This window comes from Salvelinus sp. IW2-2015, linkage group LG2, assembly GCF_002910315.2.
Source record: "Salvelinus sp. IW2-2015 linkage group LG2, ASM291031v2, whole genome shotgun sequence".
In the NCBI taxonomy this organism is placed as follows: domain Eukaryota; kingdom Metazoa; phylum Chordata; class Actinopteri; order Salmoniformes; family Salmonidae; genus Salvelinus; species Salvelinus sp. IW2-2015.
Window position 1 is genome coordinate 2,065,837 of NC_036839.1, and position 23,984 is coordinate 2,089,820.

General features: G+C 42.5%; 1 protein-coding gene across 1 annotated transcript; it reads right to left on the minus strand.

The window, feature by feature from the left end:
* Positions 1 to 21,002: 21,002 nt before the first annotated feature.
* LOC111972012 (BTB/POZ domain-containing protein KCTD12-like) lies at positions 21,003 to 22,319 on the minus strand. Its single transcript, XM_023998840.2, has one exon. It carries the CDS (start codon positions 22,303 to 22,305, stop codon positions 21,430 to 21,432), a length of 876 nt encoding a protein of 291 aa, XP_023854608.1. The 5' UTR covers positions 22,306 to 22,319; the 3' UTR covers positions 21,003 to 21,429.
* Positions 22,320 to 23,984: the final 1,665 nt, after the last annotated feature.

Here is a 23,984-nt window from a genome sequence, read left to right on the forward strand (position 1 = left end):
GACACTATGTGTGCTTGTTACAGTGTGTGTGTGATTAATTGGTTTTCTGACCATTTCGAACAGTGTAAACACAACAAATATAATAATAATTTACAAACTAATTATAATCAAACCCATATAGTCTGTTCTAACAAAAGGTTTTAAAGTATTTAGTACAGCCAAGATTAAAAACAGTGGAATGAATTCCTGAATTCAATTGCTTTAGCCAACAAGTTGAGGTTGATTTATTGTTTAATTATTCAAGGCTCCTTTCTCTTCTCTGTGCTGGAGTTCTTTTAAGAACTTGATGGTATAGCAATAGCCTAATAAACGTAACATTAACTTGAATCTTCTCTCTTCAATTTACACACAAACAAAATCACTAATAGTTTGCCAAAATGTGAATCATATTGTTTTTTTTATTGCCAGTAGGGTTGCAAAGGGTCGAAAACTTTCCTGGAAATTTTCCATGGGAAATTAAGGCCGGGAATTTTGCTTAAATTTATCAAAAAATGTATCTTATAACAGTCTACCTTTTTTTGTGGGCTACACATAAAGCAATTCTAGGTCTTGTGGCATATTTTGTTTAAACTATCCCCAATTCWATGGAATTGCAACCCTCTGCATTCTTCCATCACATGTGCAGTGCACTCATCCATCAAATGTCCAGCGGATTCTCAAGATCTTGCACACTAATGAGATGCTATTGAGCCCACACCACTACACTGTCTGAGCCTAGGACTACATGCTTTCTGGTAAGTTTTGATTACAATACTGGGTGGGGTGCATATATTTTATATGACAAACATGATTCTTTGTTAACTTCTTGACGCTAGGGGCCAGAATGTTTTTTAAAATTTAAATAACGTTCCCAAGGTAAACAGACTATTTCTCAGGCCCAGATCTAAGAATATGCATATAATTTACAGATTAGGATAGAAAACACTCCAAAGTTTCCAAAACTGTCAAAATATTGTCTGTGAGTATAACAAAACTGATTCTGCAGGCGAAAACCTGAGGAAATCCAACCCGGAAGTGCTTTTTTTTAATCCCTGTTTCATTGCCTGCCCCTCTTCCATTTAAAGGGGTATCAACCAGATTCCTTTTCCAATGGCTTCCTCAGGCTGTGACCAGGCTTTAGACATAGTTTCAGGCTTTTATTTTGAAAAATGAGCGAGACTTTTCAAAACGAGTCAGATGTCCTTTGATTAGTTCCTGCGCGCGAGAGGGGTAGCTCGACATTTTCTTTCTCTCTGTAGTATTGAATAGGTTACCGTCCGGTTGAAATATTATCGATTATGTATGTTAAAAACAACCTGAGGATTGATTATAAAAAACGTTTGACATGTTCTTACGAACATATGGATACTTTTGGAATTTGTCTGCCTTTCAGGAATGGAACGAGGGCTTGTGGTTTTCTGAACATAATGCGCAACCCAAATGGCGTTTTTTTGTTATAAAACTAATATTTATCGAACAAAAATAACATTTTATTGTGTAACTGGGAGTCTCGTGAGTGCAAACATCCGAAGATTATCAAAGGTAAGCGATTAATTTTATTGCTTTTCTGACTTTCGTGACCAAGCTAATATAAGGCTAGCTGTTCTAGCATTGATTGATACACTCACAAACGCTTGGATTGCTTTCGCTGTAAAGCATATTTTCAAAATCTGACACGATAGGTGGATTAACAACAACCTAAGCTGTGTTTTGGTATATTTCACTTGTGATTCCATGATTATAAATATTTTTAGTATTATTTTTGAATTTGGCGCTCTGCAATACAGTGGTTGTTTAGGAAAATGATCCCGGTAACGGGATCCGTAGCGTCAAGAAGTTAACTAGTAAATAGTAGCCTACGGCACAGTGTGTTTAAATAATTTCTAACTTGTTAACAATTTCTGCTGGTTTTTGCTACCATGTGGGTTTTAGCTTGCTTGAGCCTGCTAATGAGGAGTGTTAATTCACCTGTTTCCATACATGTTTATTTTAAAACATTTATTTTACAAAGGAGTTGTTTAATCTAACTGCTGAACTATTTATCTGTACATGGAATTGTATTTGTTATTTTTACACCATTTTTTTTCTAACCTTTACAGGGAAATGCCACGGGCACTATCTGATGTGTGGAGACATTTCACTGCAGCTAATGTAGAAGGAAAAGCTGTGTACATTTGCAAATACTGCGCCAAATCATGTGTGAAGAATGCAACAAAAATACAGGATCATCTGGCCATGTGCATAAAGTTCCCTCAGCGCTCACAACAAGCAACCTCTGACAAAAGTCCCTCTACTTCTATTCGAGGTGAAAATTATGAATCAGACACCTTATCGATAGCAACAGCTCATGGTCCTCCTGACATTAGATTTTTTTTAAACTCAAATGAAGTTACGTAGTCAGAGAAATGCTGATGAATGTCCTGCTCGAGCTGTGTATGCAATTGGTTCACCTCTGATGCTCACAGGCAATGTGTATTGGAAGAGATTTCTGAACGTTCTTCACCCAGAATACACCCCTCCAACCAGACATGCTTTATCTACTCATTTGCTGGTTGCAGAGTTCAACAGAGTTCAAGTGAAGTACAAGCAAATCATAGAGAAAGCAGACTGTGTTGCAATAATTTCTGACGGGTGGTCGAATGTTCGTGGGTAAGGAATAATTAACTACATCATCTCCACCCCTCAACCAGTATTCTACAAGAGCACAGACACAAGGGACAACAGACACACCGGTCCCTACATTGCACATGAGCTGAATGCAGTCATCAATGACCTTGGACCACAGAAGGTGTTTGCACCGGTGACAGACAATGCTGTGAACATGAAGGCTGTTTGGTCTAAAATGGAGTCCTACCCTCACATCGCACCCATTGGCTGTTCTGCTCATGCATTGAATCTGCTCCTCAAGGACATCATGGCACTAAAAACAATGAATACACTCTACAAGAGAGTCAAGGAAATGGTTAGGTATGTGAAGGGTCATCAAGTTATAGCAGCAATCTACCTCACCAAGCAAAGTGAGAAGAATAAAAGCATCACATTGAAGCTGCCCAATAACACCCGTTGGGGTGGTGTTGTCATCATGTTTGACAGTCTCCTGGAGGGCAAGGAGTCTCTCCAAGAAATGGCCATATCACTGTCTGCCAATATGGACAGCCCCATCAAGAGGATCCTCCTAGATTATGTATTTTGGGAGAGAGTGGTAAGCAGCCTGAAACTTCTGAAACCTATAGCAGTAGCCATTGCACAGATTGAGGGAGACAATGCCATCCTGTCTGATGTTCAGACTCTGCTTGCAGATGTAAGAGAAGAAATCTGTACTGCCCTGCCAACTTCACTGTTGCTCCAAGCAGAGGAAACTGCAGTTCTGAAATACATCAAAAGCATGAAGACTTCTGCCTGAAGCCCATACACGCCGCAGCGTACATGTTGGACCCCAAGTATGCTGGCAAGAGCATCCTGTCTGGTGCAGAGATCAACAAGGCCTATGGTGTCATCACTACCATGTCTCGCCACCTTGGCCTGTATGAGGGCAAGGGTCCTGGCAGTCTGGCGAAGTACCCTTCCAAGCAAGCGCTTTGGAATGGAGATGCAATATGGCAGTCGTGCCAACATATCTCAGCCACATGGTGGAAGGTACCTTGTGGATCTGAGGCTCTTTCCCTTGTTGCCTCCATCACCCTCCAAATGCCACCAACATCAGCCACCTCAGAGTACAACTGGTCCTTGTTTGGGAACACACACACCAAAGCACGCCACAGGCTGACTTATGCAAGGGTTGAAAAATTGGTGGCCATCCGGGCAAATTTTTGGCTTATTGAGCCTGACACCGAGCCATCCTCAACAAGGTTGGAAAGTGACAGTGAAGATGAGGCCTCAGAGTCTGATGGTCAAGAGGTGGACATTGAGGTCATCCAGGGAGAAGACATTGAAGCCTGAGAGGAAGACAACCAAAGCTTTAGTTTCTAGAATATCATTTTACATACACTTCAGCCAAATACATTTAACCTCAGTTTTTCACAATTCCTGACATTTAATCCTAGTAAACATTCCCTGTCTTGGATCAGTTAGGATCACCACTTTATTTTAAGAATGTGAAATGTCAGGATAATTGTAGAGAGAATGATTTACTTCAGCTTTCATTTCTTTCATCACATTCCCAGTGGGTCAGAAGTTTACATACACTCAATTAGAATTTGGTAGCATTGCCTTTAAATTGTGTAACTCGGGTCAAACATTTTGGGTAGCCTTCCACAAGCTTCCCACAATAAATTGGGTGAATTTTGGCCCATTCCTCCTGACAGAGCTGGTGTAACTGAGTCAGTCTTGTAGGTCTCCTTGCTCGCACACACTTCTTCAATTCTGCCCATAAATGTTCTATAGGGTTGAAGTCAGGGCTTTGTGATGGCCACTCCAATACCTTGACTTTGTTGTCCTTAAACCATTTTGCCACAACTTTGGAAGTATGCTTGGGGTCATTGTCCATTTACGACCAAGCTTTAACTTCCTGACTGATGTCTTGAGATGTTGCTTCAATATGTCCACATCATTTTCATACCTCATGATGCCATCTATTTTGTGAAGTGCACCAGTCCCTCCTGCAGGAAAGCACGCCCACAACATGATGCTGCCACCCCCGTGCTTCACGGTTGGGATGGGGTTCTTCGGCTTGCAAGCATCCCCCTTTTTCCTCCAAACATAACAATGGTCATTATGGCCAAACAGTATCATCAGACCAGAGGACATTTCTCCAAAAACTATGATCTTTGTCCCCATGTGCAGTTGCAAACTGTAGTCTGGCTTTTTATGGTGGTTTTGGAGCAGTGGCTTCTTCGTTGCTGAGCAGCCTTTCAGGTTATGTCGATATAGGACTCATTTTACTGTGGATATAGATACTTTTGTATCTGTTTCCTCCAGCATCTTCACAAGGTCCTTTGCTGTTCTGGGATTGATTTTCACACCAAAGTACGTTCATCTCTAGGAGACAGAATGCGTCTCCTTCCTGAGCGGTATGACCGCTGAGTGGTCCCATGGTGTTTATATTGGCGTACTATTGTTTGTACAGATGAACGTGGTACCTTCAGGCGTTTGGAAATTGCTCTCAAGGATGAACCACCAGACTTGTGAAGGTCTACAATTTATTTTCTGAGGTCTTGGCTGATTTCTTTTGAGTTTCCCATGATGTGCTGCCATCCTGTTAGAAGGTAACAGATTATTTTATTACAATGGTTAAGATGGATTTTCATTGTGTTCCATGGTGTTATTTGCCCCCTAGTGGAGCTTTCTGGTACTTAGACTGTACGCAAACAGGAAGTAGAGAATTCATTCTGCACGCATTAGAAGCAGCTAAAAACAACGCTACGGTGCAGGTCTTTCAGTGTAGTTATTTCTTGTCACGCTTCAGCCTTGGAAAATATTWGTTTTTTTTACTATTCTGCCCTTGAGTTGCGTTCCCATGCAAAACTAGACAGATAGCTAACAACATAAACGTTTTCAATATTCATTCAAGAAAAGTCACGCCTTGGGAGTTTTATTGAAGACTTAGTTGTTAGCTATCTGTCTAGTTTTGCATGGGAACGCAACTCAAGGGCAGAATACATGATGTCAAGCAAAGAGGCACTGAGTTTGAAGGTAGGCCTTGAAATACATCCACAGGTACACCTCCAATTGACTCAAATGATGTCAATTAGCCTATCAGAAGCTTCTAAAGCCATGACATCATTTTCTGGAATTTTCCAAGCTGTTTAAAAGGCACAGTCAACTTATAGTATATAAACTTCTGGCCCACTGGAATTGTGATACAGTGAATTATAAGTGAAATAATCTGTCTGTAAACAGTTGTTGGAAAAATGACTTGTGTCATTGCACAAAGTAGATGTCCTAACCGACTTGCCAAAACTATAGTTCGTTAACAATGTGTGGAGTGGTTGAAAAACGAGTTTTAATGACTCCAAACTAAGTGTATGTAAACTTCCGACTCCAAACTAAGTGTATGTAAGTGTATGTAAACTTCCGACTGTATGTTGAAAACGTTTTTGGGAAATGCGATGGATCATTGGGGATCATTCAATATTCCCTTTTGTTGTTCAGTGAAATCATCCCATGTGAAGAGTCAACTCATTTAATTAAAGTTAAATTCGTAACTAAACATTTGTTTTATTTCTATTGGAAGGATTTAATTATTTGCAATTATGTCTACTTATGATAACGTAAAAGGTTTGTTTCTGTCTCAATATGATATGGTAAATTAATCCAATGCAAAAACCATCTGCATTTAAATGGTATTAATATTAAATTTGCATATATTCCCATATATTCCCGTTAATTCCCATATATTCCTGTTAATTCCCACGGAAAGTTTCCACCTCTGAATATTCCCGAAAATGTGCAACCCTATTTGCCAGTATAATTTAGAAACTGACATGCATCATCCAAACAGCCGCTCAAGGGCTAATGAGATCTAATACCGATGTCTCGGGGACATCTTGCCAATGTCCAAACACTCTCCATACTACATCAGCCCGATGTATCATGTATACATCGGCGAGATGTAGGTGTACTGTCTTGGGTGATGACATGCTCAAATGCATGAACGTAAATTAAGACAGCTACAGTCAACTGGACTATTAGTCCTACAGCACCATGTAATTTCAAGAAAAACCTTGAACCCACCTGTCCCTGAATTTACCGAAACTTGTATTTTACACTCTAGCAGTAGGCTTACATTAAGAGAAATATCATAAAAGACAACTTACTGAACATTTCATCCTTAAAGCGCCATGGTCTGTTGTGCGTTATGCATATTAACAGTAGAATAGCTCGGACTCAACGAGTAGCCTACCAATAGCCACCAGTTTAATAAAATCTATTTAGTATACACAATCGCAAAGAAATCCATTAATATTTTGTTTTGGATGTTCATAATAAAAACATGACACTAAGACAATTTATTTCAGAAGAACAGAATAGTATGTTTTAAGCTGTATTTCTCTGTGCTATAGTAGCTGTGGTTGCTTCATGTCACAAAATGAATTAACTTATACACTTTCAGATAGGGTATGGCAATCGAAATGACTCGCCTGCATGGACCTCTGTAGGATTATTTGGGAAAGTAAGCAAGCTTCATAAAGTAAGCAAGCCTCAAAGGCGCTCTCTGGTGGTTTTAACGAGCATTAACGGCAACAATGGCTGACAGTAAAATACTATGACGTCATGAACTGTAACATGCTGTACCATACAGCTGCATCCTGCCACAACTTTTAAGGAAGGACCACTGTAAGGCTGTACATTGCAATATGAATTTCCAATACACAGAATATACTGACTGGGAAGGTGATTTCTCACAGTCAATGTCCTGCAATAAGAGACAAACCACTGCTTATCCAGCAATACACTGCGTCCTACTCCCTCAAATGCTGCACCTCTCCCCCGACCTGCTGCACCCACACTCTGCTTGTGCTTTAAACATATGTATTTGTATGTCCTCATAAGTCATGTTGTGGACATGTACTCATGTCATTCAACAAACACCATGTTGCTAGTCCTCAAACCATGCTTATTGCGAGACTTCAACTGTGAGAAATCACATCAGTCCTCAGCCTATTGTGCATATTGAACATTCATGTAGCCTTACTGTCACGTCTACTCCCGCGCCCCCTTTCCGGCGCTCGTCGCCGCCGGTCTACTATCCATCAGTCCTGGCAACCCATCATTACGCACACCTGGCACCCATCATTACACACACCTGCACCCCATCATGAGGCACAACTGGACTCCATCACTACCCTGATTACTCTCCCTTTATCTAGCACTCCCTAGCATCACTCTTCAGGCTGCATTGTTTATGTTTCCTTGTCAGATGGGTTGCAGTGGTCATTATTATTAAACTACTAAGCTACGATTCCTAGCAAGTTGTCTAATAATAGCTGTAAACAGCCAAATTGACTTCCTATTTTAAAAGGCCTTGATGAGTTGTATTTTAAAAGGCCTTGATGCTAATTAACGTTAGTATTTGAAACCATCCAGTCCTATGAATAATTGTATATCATTTTCAAAGTGTTATTTGTTTCAGTGTAGATCTGATAGGATAGTATTTTTTTACCACATTTTCTAGATATCCACCCGTAATCTGCCAACACATTTGAAAGTACAGTACAACCCCAATCAAAGTACAGAATAACATTTATTTTTTGTACATTTACCCTTTTCTCAATATTGTAATAATTTAATAACATGATGTTCACCTGGAAGCCTTTATCTATGTACGTGGGTGTGTGTAATAATGTGTATTTCTCAAGTGTAGAGAGGAGAAGGCAGGCGCCTTCTGCTTTAGAACTACTGAATTTATTAAAGCACCATATATAAAAGCGGGACAAAACCCAAAGTGCAAAATAATAAAGTACTCAGGAAATAGCAGGAGAGATTCCACTCAGGAAACAAGCAACACTTACAATGACCGACAAAGACAAAGGCCAGAGGGAGTAATTATACAGTGATAGAGTGGGGGTTGGAACCAGGTGTGTGTAATGATGACGAGACAAGTCCGGGGTTGATGAGTGAAGGGCGTTTGCTAGCAGCAGGCTCGGGAGCAGCTAGATGGCCGGCGACACCGAATGCCTGAGCTGGACAGGAAGGGGAGCCAAAGCCCCCTCTCCCRGAGGCGCTGCTCCAGCAGCAGAGCTCTGCCAACCTTGGGGGCGACCCCGGAGATGCGGTACGGTTTGGGCGGGACGACACCTATGGAAGTCCCAAATGAGAGAACGTTCCAGTACGTCCCGCGCTGGAACCCAGCACCACTCTTCGGGACCGTACCCCTCCCAGTCGACCAGGTACTGACTGGAGAGACCCCCCACGACGGCGTGAGTCCAACAGGCTACGGACGGAGTACGCCAAGGCCCCCATCGACATCCAAGGGAGGGGGAGGTGCGTCGTGGGGTCCAGCACTAGGCAAGGGACCAGCTGCCACCGGCCTGAGGAGAGATACATGAAATGAGGGTGAGATACGGTATTGACGGAGAGCTGTAATCTGTACCTCATTCACTCTCCTCGGGACTTTGAATGGCCCCACAAACCGCGGGCTCAGCTTCCGGCAGGGCAGGTGGAGGGACAGGTCCTTTATAGAAAGCTAGACCCTGTCATCGGGTTGAAAGACCGGGGCCACACTGCGGTGATGATCAGCCTGCGCCTTTTGCCGGAGGAACCAATCGTCCACCGCAGGAGCCTTTGATCTGACTAAGGTGCCAGGGCCGGCTGATAGCCTAGAACACACTGAAAGGGGGTGAGGTTAGTGGAGGAGTGACGGAGGGAGTTTTGTGCGTATTCTGCAGAAATGCAGCACACTCCCCCAGCCAGTCGTACCCAGTTCCTGATTTACCCTTTCCACCTGCCCATTTGATTGGGGTCGGTACCCGGAGGTGAGGCTGACCGTGACCCCCAAATGTTCCATGAAGGCCTTCCAGACACGGGAGGTCAACTGAGGACCACGGTCAGACACGATGTCCTCCGGGATCCGTAGTGCTGGAAGACTTGAGAGAAGAGTACCTCCGTGGTATGCATGGTTGTAGGGAGACCAGGCAGAGGAATCCAACGACAGGCTTTGGAAAACCAGTCCACAACGACCAGGATGGTGACCTTCCCTCCCGAGGAGGGAAGGTCTGTGACAAAGTCTACGGAGAGATGGGACCAGGGTCATTGTGGAACCGGCAGCAGGTGGAGTTTGCCATAGGGGAGGTGTCTTGCTCTGTGAGCAGGTGGAGCAGGAAGAGACGTAAACCCGGACGTCCTGGGCCAAGGTGAGCCAACTGTACTTGGCGGAGAGACAGGTGCTGTGTGTGCCCAGGCAAGGAGACAGTCCCGCACATCAGAGGGCACGTAGGTACACCCCTCGGGACAGTGGGCAGGTGAGGGCTCCTGTCACAGGGCTCGATTGATGTCCGCGTCCACATTCCACACGACAGGAGCAACAATGCGGGACAGGGGAATAATGGGTGTCACTTTCTCCCTCTGATCCTCTGTGTCATGCACCCGGGACAACACATCGGCCTTGACTTTCTAAGATCCCGGCCGGTAGGAGAGGGTAAAGTCAAACCTGGTGAAGAATAGGGGCCACCTGGCCTGACGCGAGTTCAGCCTCATCACGGCTCAAATATACTCTAGGTTCTGGTGGTCCGTCCAAACCAATGGGTGAATGGGTGTTGAGCACCCTCAGGTGCAGGTGATGCTCTATCAGCCTCTTCAAAACGGACCTGACGAGAGACATGTTGCTCGCGTGTAGTGGAGTACACCAAGATGTCGTCTATGTACACCACTACACAATGACCCAATATGTCTCTAAACACCTCGTTAATGAAGGGTTGAAACACAGACGGTGCATTTGTCAGTCCGTAGGGCATGTCCCTGTATTTGTAGTGCCCGGTTCTGGTGCTGAAGGCAGTCTTCCATTCATCCCCCTCTCTGAAGCGCACCAGGTTGTAGGCACTGTGTAAATCCAATTTGGTAAAGTACTGAGCACCTGTTCGATCACAGTGGGTATGAGAGGCAGGGGATAACTCATTTTAACAGTTGTCTTATTCAGCGTCCGGTAATCGATACAGGGGTGGAGACCTCTGTCTTTCTTCTTTACAAAACATAAGCTGGAGGAGGCCGGAGAGGTGGACGGACAGAGGAATCCTTGGGCCAGCGTAGACTTCCATGGCTTCGGTCTCTGCACACGAGAGAGGGTAGATGTGCCCCCGCGGGAGGGTAGAACCAGGCAGTAGGTCAATAGTGCAGTCCCAAGGGTGATGAGGGGGCAGGCACGTGGCACAAGTCTTCGAAAAAAATACCTGTAGGTCCCGGTATTCCTCCTGGATAGAGACGTGGGTGGCCTGGTCCAGACTTTCCATGGAGGTGGCACAGACACAGAGAGACAATTCTCCTGACACTCAACAACCTCCTCTCTGTCCATGAAATCCTGGGGTTATGCAACTGTAACCAGGGGAAACCTAAAACTATGGGAGAGTCTAAGATGAGGAAAGTGATGCGTCCATGGTGGGTGTGAGCAACTGTGAGGGAAATGGGAATCGTGGTCTGGCACACCAGTCCTGTTCCTAGGGGACGGTTGTCTAGGTCATGGACTGGGATAGGGGATTGTAAAGAGACTAGAGGAATGCGTAATGACAAGGCCACTGACCGGTCTAGGAAATTGCCTGCAGTACCTGAGTCCACTAGGGCAGGACTCAGTGGAGTGCCAGGATAGTCTGGGAAGGTGACAGGAAGGAGGACGGGCTGGGTGGACAGAGAGGAGCAAGGCACAACCACGCCTACCTGGGAAGGTGCAGGAGCGCTCCCCGGCCTGTCACTTCCTCGCCTGGTTCTCCTTCTAGGACAGGTCTTCCATGGGTGGTCCGACTCCCCGCAGTAGGAGCAGAGACTCTGTTGACGGCAGCGTTGACGTTCCTCTGGGGGAAGGTGTGTCGTGCCCACCTCCATGGGCTCAGTCTCGCTGGAGATTCCTGGGAGAGACCAGAATGCCCGGGATGGGCGACGACGGGCACGTAGGAGATTACCCAGGAGGATGGCCATGGCGATGAGCTGGTCCAGCGTGAGGTCCTAATTTCGACAGGCCAGCTCAGTCTGGACATCTGTCTGTAGCCCGCTGTGGAAAACCGTCAACAGGGCCTGGTCGTTCCAGCCAGTGGACGTAGCCACTGTCCGGAAATCCAAAGTGTACTCAGATGCTGTCCTGGACCCCTGGCGTAGACAGAGGAGATGCCCTCTCGGCCCTCTGTAAGGTGGTCGAAAACGGCACAGAAGAGTTGGGTGAAGCGCTCATAGGACTGCACTTCTGAACCGTCCCTCTCCCAGACGGCGGGCGCCCACTCCAGAGCCCGGCCTGTCAGCACCGAGATCACCAAGGCCACCTTGTCCCTCTCGGAGGCCGTCCTGGCATGACGGGCAAGGTGGAGGTCGCTCCTATAGCGGAGAGGTTGGGATGTCCTGCTGCTTCCTGTTCTGTTGGGTCGGTCATTCTGTCACAGGTGTAGAGAGGAGTAGGCAGTCACAGGTTTAGAACTACTGAATTTATTAAAGCACCATATATAAAAGCGGGATGAAACCCAGAGTGCAAAATAATAAAGTACTCAGGAAATAGTAGGTAGGAATAATCATAATCACTGCCCCAAAACTTTCAGAGTGTTCAAACTAAATCATTTGAAAAGCTTAAAAACACAATATATGGCTAACGATGATATAGTCCTCACTCTAGCATACTATACTATCCCACTATAATAACTCTGCACCTACAAACCAAAAATAGGTCAGTATAACAAACACAACAAACACTATGAAAACCCTACTACTACAATTACTATTGCCATCACTACCATCACTACCTACTACGCTACTACTATTTCACAATCATAAATACTTCAAGACTAGCAAGCACACTACATTTACTTTACTAATGTCCTTTTCAAATTCATGCTTCATTGATTCCTTTCATTTCACTAACTGGCTGATAATCTTTACCATAATCTGAGCCAACGGAGTATTCTAAACATCTATGTATATTGGTATTGAAGCAAATTTATGAATAGTGAATTATGTACAATATGTTTCTTTCACTCTGGCACCTTTAAAGTGACGTTAAACTGACATGTTTTCATGAACACGATGAACGTGTTCTTCGTGCCAAATGAATTACATACAGTAACTAAATTGAAAGATCGATATTTCTCGCAGCAAATGTTGTTTATTTAGAATGAGATAATATCTTGAGTCGTTGACAGGTCGTTTCCACTCATGGATGTCCTCGATTCCAGTGATTCTGAACCAGGGGACTAGGGGCAGATAACAAACAGCTGATATAAAATACTTTTTTTTCAAAGCGTTTCAGTGGCGTTTCAGGAAATAAAAAGGTCGAGAAGCTCAGCTCTATTCACTTGTTCCTTTCACTCGCTCATCACAGATCCTTTTCCCATTTATCTCTCTCTCCTCTCTTATCTCTGCAGCTGGAGCTTTTTGTTATTTACACTTGAAATGATAATGACATCATAAAATGAGGCCAGCTGCTCCATTTTGCACCGACATCACACACAGCCCAATTTGTGTTATAAAGAGATGAGGGAAACAGATACTATAGTCACATTTACACATCTCCTAAATATTCACATGTGGAGTGGCATGGGGTGGCATTTGTAAAGTTGAATGTATGAGTCGAATCAGCTGTGGGGTTGTTCCCTCTAATTTACAGTACATGGATGAGCCATTCTCAGTGTGGTATGCTGAGCCAATCAGTCAGAAACAGACTTGCTGTAGGGCAGTCGAGCAGATTCCAGAAGGACTGGTACTTTTTATTCGGATTTAGACTAAATCTGCATAGGGGATGTTTTGACGGTGTGTCGAATCCATAATGGCTCCCGGCATTATAACTAAAGCGGACATTGTCATTGGCTACACGGAGTCGCATTGAGAGAAATCCCATGCAGCCTTTTTCACAAGTTTGAACATGTGAGATGTAATCTACACCTCAATTAGGCTGATAGAAATCGTAATTATTTTGTTTTAAGATTTTCAATTTGAGTGTCATTATTTCTATATAGCCTACACTTTCTCCTTCTGAACTTCTAACACGAGTGGGACGGGCATGGCTTCGTGACAATGATCACAAGAGCCGCTGCTCATCAATTTGACAGCTCCAARGCATTTTCACCTCCAACACTGCCAAAACATCAGCTATGCGTGGGTTGGCTATCGCCGGATAACGCTTGATCTGATTGAATCTAGGCCTTAGGCCGGGATAAAAACCAATCACACTTTTCAAGAGCAACGGAATCAAAAAAGCATATTCCTCCTTTGAAAAGGACTAAATAGCATCAATTTGAGTCCGAAACATATATTCTAGTGTCAAACAAGAGTTTTGTGAGATTTATGACAAGAGTTCGTCAAGATGTTAAGAATGTTGGGTTTGGATTACAATTATGCAAACAATTCATGCCCTCTTTTGCCAAGATCCTAGTGAAAATGGTCCCTTCTTGCCCTGTTTATACCTGGTTCTAACCTGCGTCCTTCGTCCTGCTCTTGTCGTGATCTTGTCTGTTTACACACTGATCATAATCAGGTCACAATGCGCCTTTTAATCGTCTACACCAGTCTGAAAATGTGAGCACAATCTTATGGACAAGACCAGGACAAAGGACACATGTTAGCACCAGGTATAAATGGAGCTTTTGAGACTGAGCAAAAATCCCTCTATGGATTTACCATTTCTTTGTCTCCGGTTCGACAAAGCATGCCTCCAGGATGCACAACCAACTGTGGTTTGCATGCCATGCCGAAGGACCCTACCATGCGGAATAGGTGGTTGGAGTTCATTGGTCCCTAGACAGGAAGGTATGACGATTGACGTGTTTGGCAAGGTAGTCTGCCTGCTGGACCCAATGGGTTGAGGCAAACTATTGTCATATCCAGGATGGAGTGTCATGCACTCTACCCCTCTTGCCACCTGATTGTACCTGTCCATAACCTGTAATACATTACATATATGGAAGGGACTTAATCACCCACTGGAGACTTGAAGACAGAACGTCACCCAGAGAGCTGTGCATAGTTATACAGAAAAATCCTTAGATTTAGCCAAATAGACCATATAAATATTAATAAATTCCATTCTAGTTCTGGTTAGACAGCTGCACTTGTACACTCACACAACTTATTTTCATTTTCTAGGTAAAGTGTAGACATGCTGTCTTTTAAAGCACATCTATATGATATTTAGAGTAGATTTTTGGTTGATTAACATATCTACACGCAAGCTGGGCGATGTTTGTGCAATCAGTAGGGATATTAGTTCTGGGATTTGTCTCACGGGAAAGCTCTAACAGCAGACATAAGAACAGACAAGACAAAACTAGACAGATATTGTGTTGTAGGACAGTTGAGCTGACTGAAGACCGCGGGCATTCAACTCGCAGTAGTTGACTTCGTTTCCACGATAATATCTCTTTATATGAAACTTTAAATCTAAGTTACATGGGTAGAGATCCTATTAAATTACTAGAGGGGCAATGTCATTAATCCTCAAACGTACACACTGAGGTGAAAATGGCAGCCATATTGGTCAGGGAGAAATCCAAACCAGTCTAATTGGAATGAATGGCAGTAGAGGCATGATCCTGATTTTACTTATGCAGGAAAATAAAAGCAGGGCATGTGATAGAACAGAAATTGTGTAATAGAATTATTGTCAACCTAAAATATTGTTGTATATTTATAAATACAGTTTATACAGTTTTTTTTATAAAAAATGTCTGCATAAATAGCCTCTAAAATATATTGAAACATACCACAAATGTGACTTGTTTCAGGAAACTAGGTGCATGTCACACGTCATTACGTCACACGAGAGCCATTTGAAGGTAAACTTTTTGTATTTTTATCAAACTGCGGGTTTTGGCAGAAATAACTTCTGGAACATGTGAACTTTGATTTTCCTTTAACAAACTTGTATGCCATCTGTAAATACGAATACAATTGATAAAATTACGAGCCTAGTTGGTTTAGCCACAGAAAAAGACAGCCATTTTCCCGCTAGCCATGATTGGCTGAGATAATGAGTGGAGTGGGCTGGACATGCCGAGAGATGAGTTCGGATTGGTCTGTTATGTAGCACGCTCTATTTGAGCTGGTCGGTATGTGTAGCATGTAATCCTTTCTAACGCAGCTTTTTTTTTTTAAGATATCACATAGTAAAACTGCATAAGTGTTGCTCTCCACTTTCTGGAGGTCCAAGTTTTGAAATCATTGGAATTAGAGTATGATAGCTAAGGAGATGGAGAAAACACCTGTCTCCGGATTACATCTACAAACTAAGGGCAACCATGGCATCCGTGACCGAGAGGGAGAAGCGTCCATCCATGTATACGGGTAAGATAGTCTAGCTAGCTAGATTTTCAGATATTACACATTTCAAATTTAGTCAGAAAGTTATTTTCATTTCAAGTTAAAGTGCACTGTTAGCTAGCTAGCGTTAGCTGGCTGGCTTGCTAGCTAACGTTACATGTATGATCTGTGTAGTAATATTATTTGTATCTCAGAGCCATTTGCTTTGCTTGTTAAAGCCCAATGTTAGCTAGCTAATATTGAACATGGTTGGTTAGATACCTGCTAATTCATGCAGGGTAGTAACATCATGAGTTGGGATTATGGTTAACCTTTTAGCTAGCTAGCTACATGTCTTAACAAAAGACTTCACTATGCAAGTAACCATTTCAATAGAATGTTAATGATGTCACTGCGACAACTGTTGATAGAAATAGCTGGTAAATTCGCTCTGGCTATCTACTCCGATTTCAGAGCACTCTTGTCTGAGTGTGCCAGAGAGCAGAATAACTGACAAATTTACAAAAGCTCAACACCTATTGAATATTGCCGGTGTCAGTAAACGTTGGCAAAAAAAGTGTAATTAAATTGTTGCCATCAGCACAGGTGCAGTCTCCAATGGTCTGGATAACATAAAAACAACCTAACCAGGTCTGCTAGGGCGAGTGAAGTGGTCAGAGTGAGATGTTCTCTCATTTGTGTCTGGAAGTAGCTAGCCAATGTTATCCAGTTAGCTTGGGTGCTTGACTGCTGTTGTTATGACAGAAAGTTCAGATCCACCCTACTCCTCGGCCAGAGCGTCCAGTGTGCACTCTGAAAGCTTGTTAAAGAGATGGGCGGGGCTAAAGCTTTAGAGGGTGTGAACGATGCTGAATGGATCTAGACAAAGGAGAGCTCTCCAGTAGGTGTACCAAATTATTCAAAGGCCATTTCCACAAAAGTGAGGTTACAAGTTTATCAACTTTCAAAGTAGAATTACTTTCCCATTGTTCCTCAACTGTAGTGTATGATATACCATTTTGTAGCACTGAGTCTCTACTTTTATCCAATGTAAAAACACAATTTCTAATTTTGCTACATAAGACCGAATCAAGCCGGTCGGTCACAAATGTCTAAAAATATATACAGTACCAGTCAAAAGTTTGGACACACCTACTCATTCAAGGATTTTTCTTTATTTTGACTATTTTCTACATTGTAGAATAATAGTGAAGACATCAAAACTGTGAAATAACACATATGGAATCATGTAGTAACCAATATATCACCAATATATGATACAATATCAGTACTTGTAGCATTTACAACTAAGTCCTATCATCGACAAACAGTCAGCGTGCCGTGTAAACAGGTGAGTCAACAGTCAACATCACGAGAGGATTTGTTGAAAAGAAAACCAATGCATTCGGAGACTTTCAACCAGCGGTTTTCAGTTGCGGCTGAACAGTTTGTTTGTGTGTTTAACTCTGCGTGTAAACACGCTGGATGATTCAGAATCCATTGAAGAGCTTAAACGATTCATTGACGAGAGATACTTACGAACTCAAAGAAACATGTCGCTGGTTTCAGAGGATTCAAGCATTGTTAAGGACAACCAACCCAATCAACAAAACAAACCAAAACCAGGTTGGCCAATACGTATCAACGATGGAACCAAACCATCCCCTAGTAAGAGGGCGTGTGTGGCGAGTGGGGAGAGGTTTACTGATATGGATGTTGACTTGTTAAAATCCATCAATGAAKGGCTTGCCAAACTTGATATCTTGGATATATTACGAGAGGACATCAATGCATTATGTGCCAGTCTAGATTTCAGCCAACGTCAGATTGATGATCTAAGGAAAGAGAACACGGCGCTGAAAGGTACTGTAGACTCTATTCATAGCAAGGTGGAGGTGGTGCAAAGGGAGAACAAACAACTTAAAGAAACCTTGCTTGATGTACAGTGTCGATCAATGCGGAACAATCTAATATTTTATGGGATACCGGAGAATGACAACAGCAGAGGCTGTGAGGACACAGTCCGAGACTTTATGTCAACTCAACTAAAACTGCCCACTGATGTTGTGCGTAATGCCACTTTCTCCAGAGTCCATAGAATATGTAAGGCCTCTGGAAATAGGCCACGGGCTATTATTGCATGTTTTGACAAATTTAAGCAAAAGGAAATGACGAAGAACATGGGGACAGAACTCAGAAACACTGATTTTGGAATGAATGATCACTTCCCCACCGAGATCAATGAAAGGAGAAAAAAACTATATCCCATCATGACGGAAAAGCATTGCCTGAATCAATGAGTCTCCATGGTGATGGATAAACTTTATATCAAAGGGCAATTGTATCAGGACTCTAGGTTTTTAACTTGGTCAATATAAATAAAATTCATATTTTGGCTTTGACCGAAACGCATTTAGATGCATCTGTAAATGATGGGCAAATTAACATTCAAGGATATAGTCTACTGAGAAGGGACAGGAATAGGAATGGTGGGGGTGTAGCATTGTACATTCAGAATCATATACCTTTTAAGAGGAGGGATGACCTCCTCAAATAGAGGCACTATGGGCTCAAGTACATCTGCCTCACCAGGCACCCATATTGGTAGGATGTGTGTATAGACCTCCTAGCTCTAAGGTGTCCTATCTGGATGACTTATGTACTGGGTTTGACCAGGCCACAGATAGCAACAGAGATGTATTTATCTTGGGTGATTTTTATATAAATTGGAAGGATCACAATAATTCGAATAGAACAAAATTGACGAGATATGCCAAGAACTATGGTTTGAAACAAATGGTTAATGATACTACTAGATCTTCAATTAAGATGGGTCATCGTTCAGACACATGCATTGATCTGATTTTCTGTAATATACCATTGTAATGCTTAAAAGCCAGATCAATYCCAGTGGGCTGGACAGACCATAATATTGTGACCATAACCATGAARACCAAGGTTCCAAAGAAACCCCCTAGGATTGATGTCAAAATACATTTTAAAACATTTAATCATGAGCTATTTCTAAATGATTTGGCTGCTGTACTCTGGGAGCTGATTTATCTAGAGGATGATTTAAATCACGCTACAGAATGTTTTATTGATTTGCTCACTGAGGTAATGGACCATCATGCCCCTATAAGAAAGAGTACAGTTGGTGCCCGTCCATCTCCATGGATTGATGATGAACTGGGTGAGGCTTTTTCTTAAGGAAATATGGCAAAAGTCTTAGTAGCCAAGTCAAAATTAGAAATTGATTAACAGAATTATAGAACATTACGTAATTATGCAGTTAAATTGAATCGAAAGAAAAAAGTTATTTTACAACAATGCTTTTATTGATTGTAAAAATGATTCTAAAAAGGTATGGAACACAGTTAAGGGCTTACTTGGTACATCTATCTCATCATGCCCATCTAGTGTGGAGGTTGACGGGAGAATAATAACAAAATCAGTTGATATTGCCAATCATTTTGCTGATTTTTTTTACAAAGAAAATGTAATTACTGAGCAACAATGTAAACATACATTCTTCCAAACAAGCTATTGTCCAATGGATTGATGATCATATTATGAGCAACAAGATCTGCTCTTTTAGTCTGCAAACGGTGTCAGTGGAGGAGGTGTTAAACCTATTGAAGTCATTACCTGAAGGTAAATCTACAGGTTATGGTCTTATGGACAATTTTTTGCTTCGCTGTGCTGCTCCCCAGATTGCAGTTCCACTGAGATACATATTTAATTGGTCACTGGAAAAGGGGATGTTTGCAAATGTATGGACGCATGCGAAACTGTGTCCTATTCCGAAAGACTGCAAAAAACCCATTACCCCTGCCAATAGTCGACCAATTAGTCTACTCCCTACACTAGACAAATGTGGGAGTACATGGAAAAGAATGATCTGATTACAGCCAATCAGCATGCTTATCACAAAAACCATTCCACTACCACTGCATTGGTTGACATGACTGACAAGTGGCTCAATGCTATGGATAGTGGCAAGTTTGTGGGTGTACTATTTTTAGATTTCAGTGCAGCATTTGATTTAGTGGATCATTAAATAATTTTGACAAAATGAACGCATTAGGGTTTTAAGGAGGTAGCATTGAATTGGGTACAGTCATATCTAACGGACAGGAAACAGTCCATCTATATCAATGGTTCATTTTCTTCCCCTCATGTGTTAAACTGTGGAATACCGCAGGGCAGCTGCCTTGGCCCACTTCTTTATATAAAATATACCAACGACCTTCCCTATGCCTTAGCTGAAACTCAAGCTACTATATTTGCAGATGATACTACAATTTACGCAGCAAGACAATCGGTTCAACAGGTACAGCAAGCTTTACAAGGAGATTTGGAGAATATCAGGGAGTGGGTTTGCCAAAACAAACTTGTTTTAAACACCAAGAAAACCAAAGTTATGTTGGTCTGTTCAACTAGGAAAAGGCCAAAACAGCATAGGATACAATTAAGTATGGGAGGAGTACAAATTGAAGAAGTGGCAGAAACCAAACTATTGGGAGTGCAGCTAGACAACTGCTTATCATGGTCGTCTCAAATAACTAATCTATGTAAACAAAAAAATATTAAAACAGCATGCATAATCAGAAGGATAGCTAAATATTTACCAGGAAAAATCCTTCAGCAAAAAACACAAGCATTAATTGAGAGTCAGGTGAACTACTGTTCTGTGGTCTGGAGAAATGCATCATCAAGTGAAGTTAGGAGGCTGCATAATGCACAGAACAAAGCAGCAAGGATTGTTTTAAGGTGGAGATATGGTTCTTCTGTATGATGTTGGCATGATCAGTCCAATCAAAGTTAGGGTAGATATAATGTGATTTGACATCATTTTATCTGTGGCCAATGACCTTGAGCCTTCTTGGATGGGCACTTCTAATATAAATCTATGGCAACACCCAAGGGCAATGAATTTTTGAGCTCTCCCTGTAGATTTTGCGGTGAGGTAGTGAACCCATGAGTGGCAGAACACTGAGCCAATCACAGTTAGAGAACATTACCAACCCCTACGCGCTGCATTTTCTGCTGGCTGCCCCACCACCACAGAAAGCGCTGAGCTAGGCTGAAACACCTGCATTTTGGAGCTGCCTTACTCAAGAAAGCAAGTTTGTATGCGGCTTTATTAACTCTATTATTTTTATATATTTTTTTACATTGTTTTCAAACTGATATGTGACACGCATTAATGCCAAAATAACATACTAACAAGCTCTGCCCCACCTGCCCTGAATGACGGGTCGCCACTGTCTAGTATGCAAAATAAAGTACAACTACATTTATGTCTATTATTCTTGGACATTCAGAATGATCTCTTACATGAATCATCTATCAATTTCTTTTTAACAGGACTGGATTCAGTAAACAATACTGAAGATTGGCTCATTGCCACTAACTGGCATAATAACTGATCTGTGAAATAACTGGAAGGAAGGCAGGAAGGAGAGTGTGTGTGTGTGTGCGTGCGTGAGTGAGTGAGTGATGCCTATTTACACCAGTAGGCTAAACCAAAAAAATTGTCAGTAAACATCAAAGTCATAGCGGCTACTGTGGTGGGATCATATCAACATTTTAGTCCCGACAAAACACATACTCCATATAACTCGTCCAGATTGTATCCTCGTTTGGATCATTGTTAGTGTAGGCGCACGTGCCTGTGGAGCTACAAGCCACCATGTGAAAGCCAACCTCCGTCAGCTTGTCAAACGCTTGCTCAAGGAAATTGAATTTGAGGTAGTAACGGGACGTGTACCTCTCCGGTGGCCGATCGGGGTCCCTGCTCTCATTCAAAGTGTCCGAGAACACCTCTTTGGCAAGGGACGTTTTCCCACACACCGTGATGCGCGCCACTCTCCTGAACTTGGCGTCGGTTTGGATATCTCTACCGATACTATACGATCCCCGGTATCCAATTGTGATGTACCCTGACTTTCTGGACTCGCGAGACGGGGAGCGGGCGCTGCTCATTGCGGACATCATGCGCAAAGTTTCCATTCCGCTGAAGGACCCTATGCTGCACTGGAGCGCACCCTCCTCGGTCTCGCTCTGGCAAATATCATCACTGATGAAGTTATCTTTGCGCATCCTGGGGCTGATGCTCATGGACAGGTCCCGCAACTGGAAAAACTCAGCCTCTCTCTGCAACCGGCTTTGCTCGGGGAAATAATCAGGCAGTACCAGGTTGAGGTCCCGTAGGTAGTCTAAAATATAACGAAACAAGAATCCGTCCCTGTCCAAGAAGTAGCGCCCTTTGTTGTCGCGCACCAGGTCCTTTGGAGTCTTCTTGCTGAACATGGTCCAGAGGAGCGAGTCTGGGACAGCGACCAAAGTTATGTGCCGTGTCACATACACCTGTCCCCCTACATTCAGTTCAATTACCTCCGAGAAAGGGGACTCAGACTCGGCGCCAGAGATCCCCCGCTCTGTGTCCGTGTCTGCCAGTGACATCTTCACTCACAGCCCTGTGTCTCTGTTACCGACTGGAATCATGTAATAATGAGAGTGAACGTCAAGCAGTTTGTTTATGTAGTGCTGTGCTTGTCGGTGTGGGAGGAGAGAGTAGACAGCTGATTTGAGAGATGACTGTTAACCCTTTCGGGAGACCGTTTGTTAGTAGACTTTTTGAGTATACAATTCATGGAATTCATAAAGTAAACAGTTACTCAATAGCGTTCATTATTAGTTGTACATAGATTGCATGAACATTGAAACTCAAACACCAGAGAATTCAGATGCTCTTGTTCTTTTACAAGACTAAAGGTGACATTTGTGTTTACCTGTATTGTGACTACACATTCACTTAAATTTTTTCCCAGACACACACATACAACTCTCCTCCATTCCTCTATGCACCTCAGATCGCCAGTGCCCTGCCCTCTCTCTTTATGGTCACGTCTGAAGTCCCCCTACTACGTCTAGTCTTTATGAACATGAGTAGACCCTGTATCTGTCTGCAGTTTTGCCAAAAAGACATGCTCTAGTTGTTCTCTTACAGATTACAGGTGATTTGTGTGTTTAGCTATGAAATGAAACACACACCTCTTTCAATACTTTTTTATTTTTTGTAAATGTTTTATAACACATATCTTTCCTGTACTTGAATACTTATTAAATTCAACATTTTTCATAATACGTTTTCATTTGTTTATTAGTATCTCATTTAAACTTAATCTTCTTATATCCTCCCTACACCTTTGCAGATCTAAGACAAAATGTATGTAAAAACCTATTCTCTTCCTATTTAGTGTTTTTCCACCTGCATTTTGTTGTCAGACCAGTGAAGATGGTAGAAAACTGTACCATTTGTATGGTTACCCTTTCCCATTGTTATCATACTACCAGTATGTCGTATGACCTTAATCGGAGCTCCTGCTCACCTGATGTACCATGCCAGGTGTGTATAAAACTGATGTTAATGAGAGAAGGAAGGGTGTGGTCTGTGTAGGTGTGGTCTTTACACCCAAATGTCACTTAATATAACTCCATATACTGTTGTAAAGGATGAGTAAACACATTGCATTGGGAAGTATTCAGACACCTTGATCTTTTTTGTTACATTACAGCCTTATTCTAAAATTGATTACATTGGGGGGGCAGGTTCATCATAAATCTACACACAATACCCCATAATGACAAAAAAAAACAGTTTAGCAAAGTAAAAATAATAATATGAAATATCACATTTACATAAGTATTCAGACTCTATACTCTATACTATTTCATCAAGGATCTCGCTGTACTTTGGCCCGTTCATCTTTCCCTTGATCCTGACTAGTCTCCCAGTCCCTGCTGCTGAAAAACATCCCCACAGCATGATACTGCCACCACCATGCTTCACCGTAGGGATGATGCCAGGTTTACACCAGACATGACGCTTGGCATGTGGAAAAGGGGAAGGGGTCTGAATACTTCCCAAATGCCCTGTAGGCCTAATAACATGCATAATAACATTGTTCATTGAATATTGCAATTATATTGTCTATATTATCTGTCAAATATCCTATTGAACGTAGCCCCAGAAATTAATAGTGTATTCTGTTCATGCCTATCTACAGTACACTATATGACCAAACGTATGTGGACACCTGCTCGTCGAACAGCTCATTCCAAAATCATGGGCATTAATA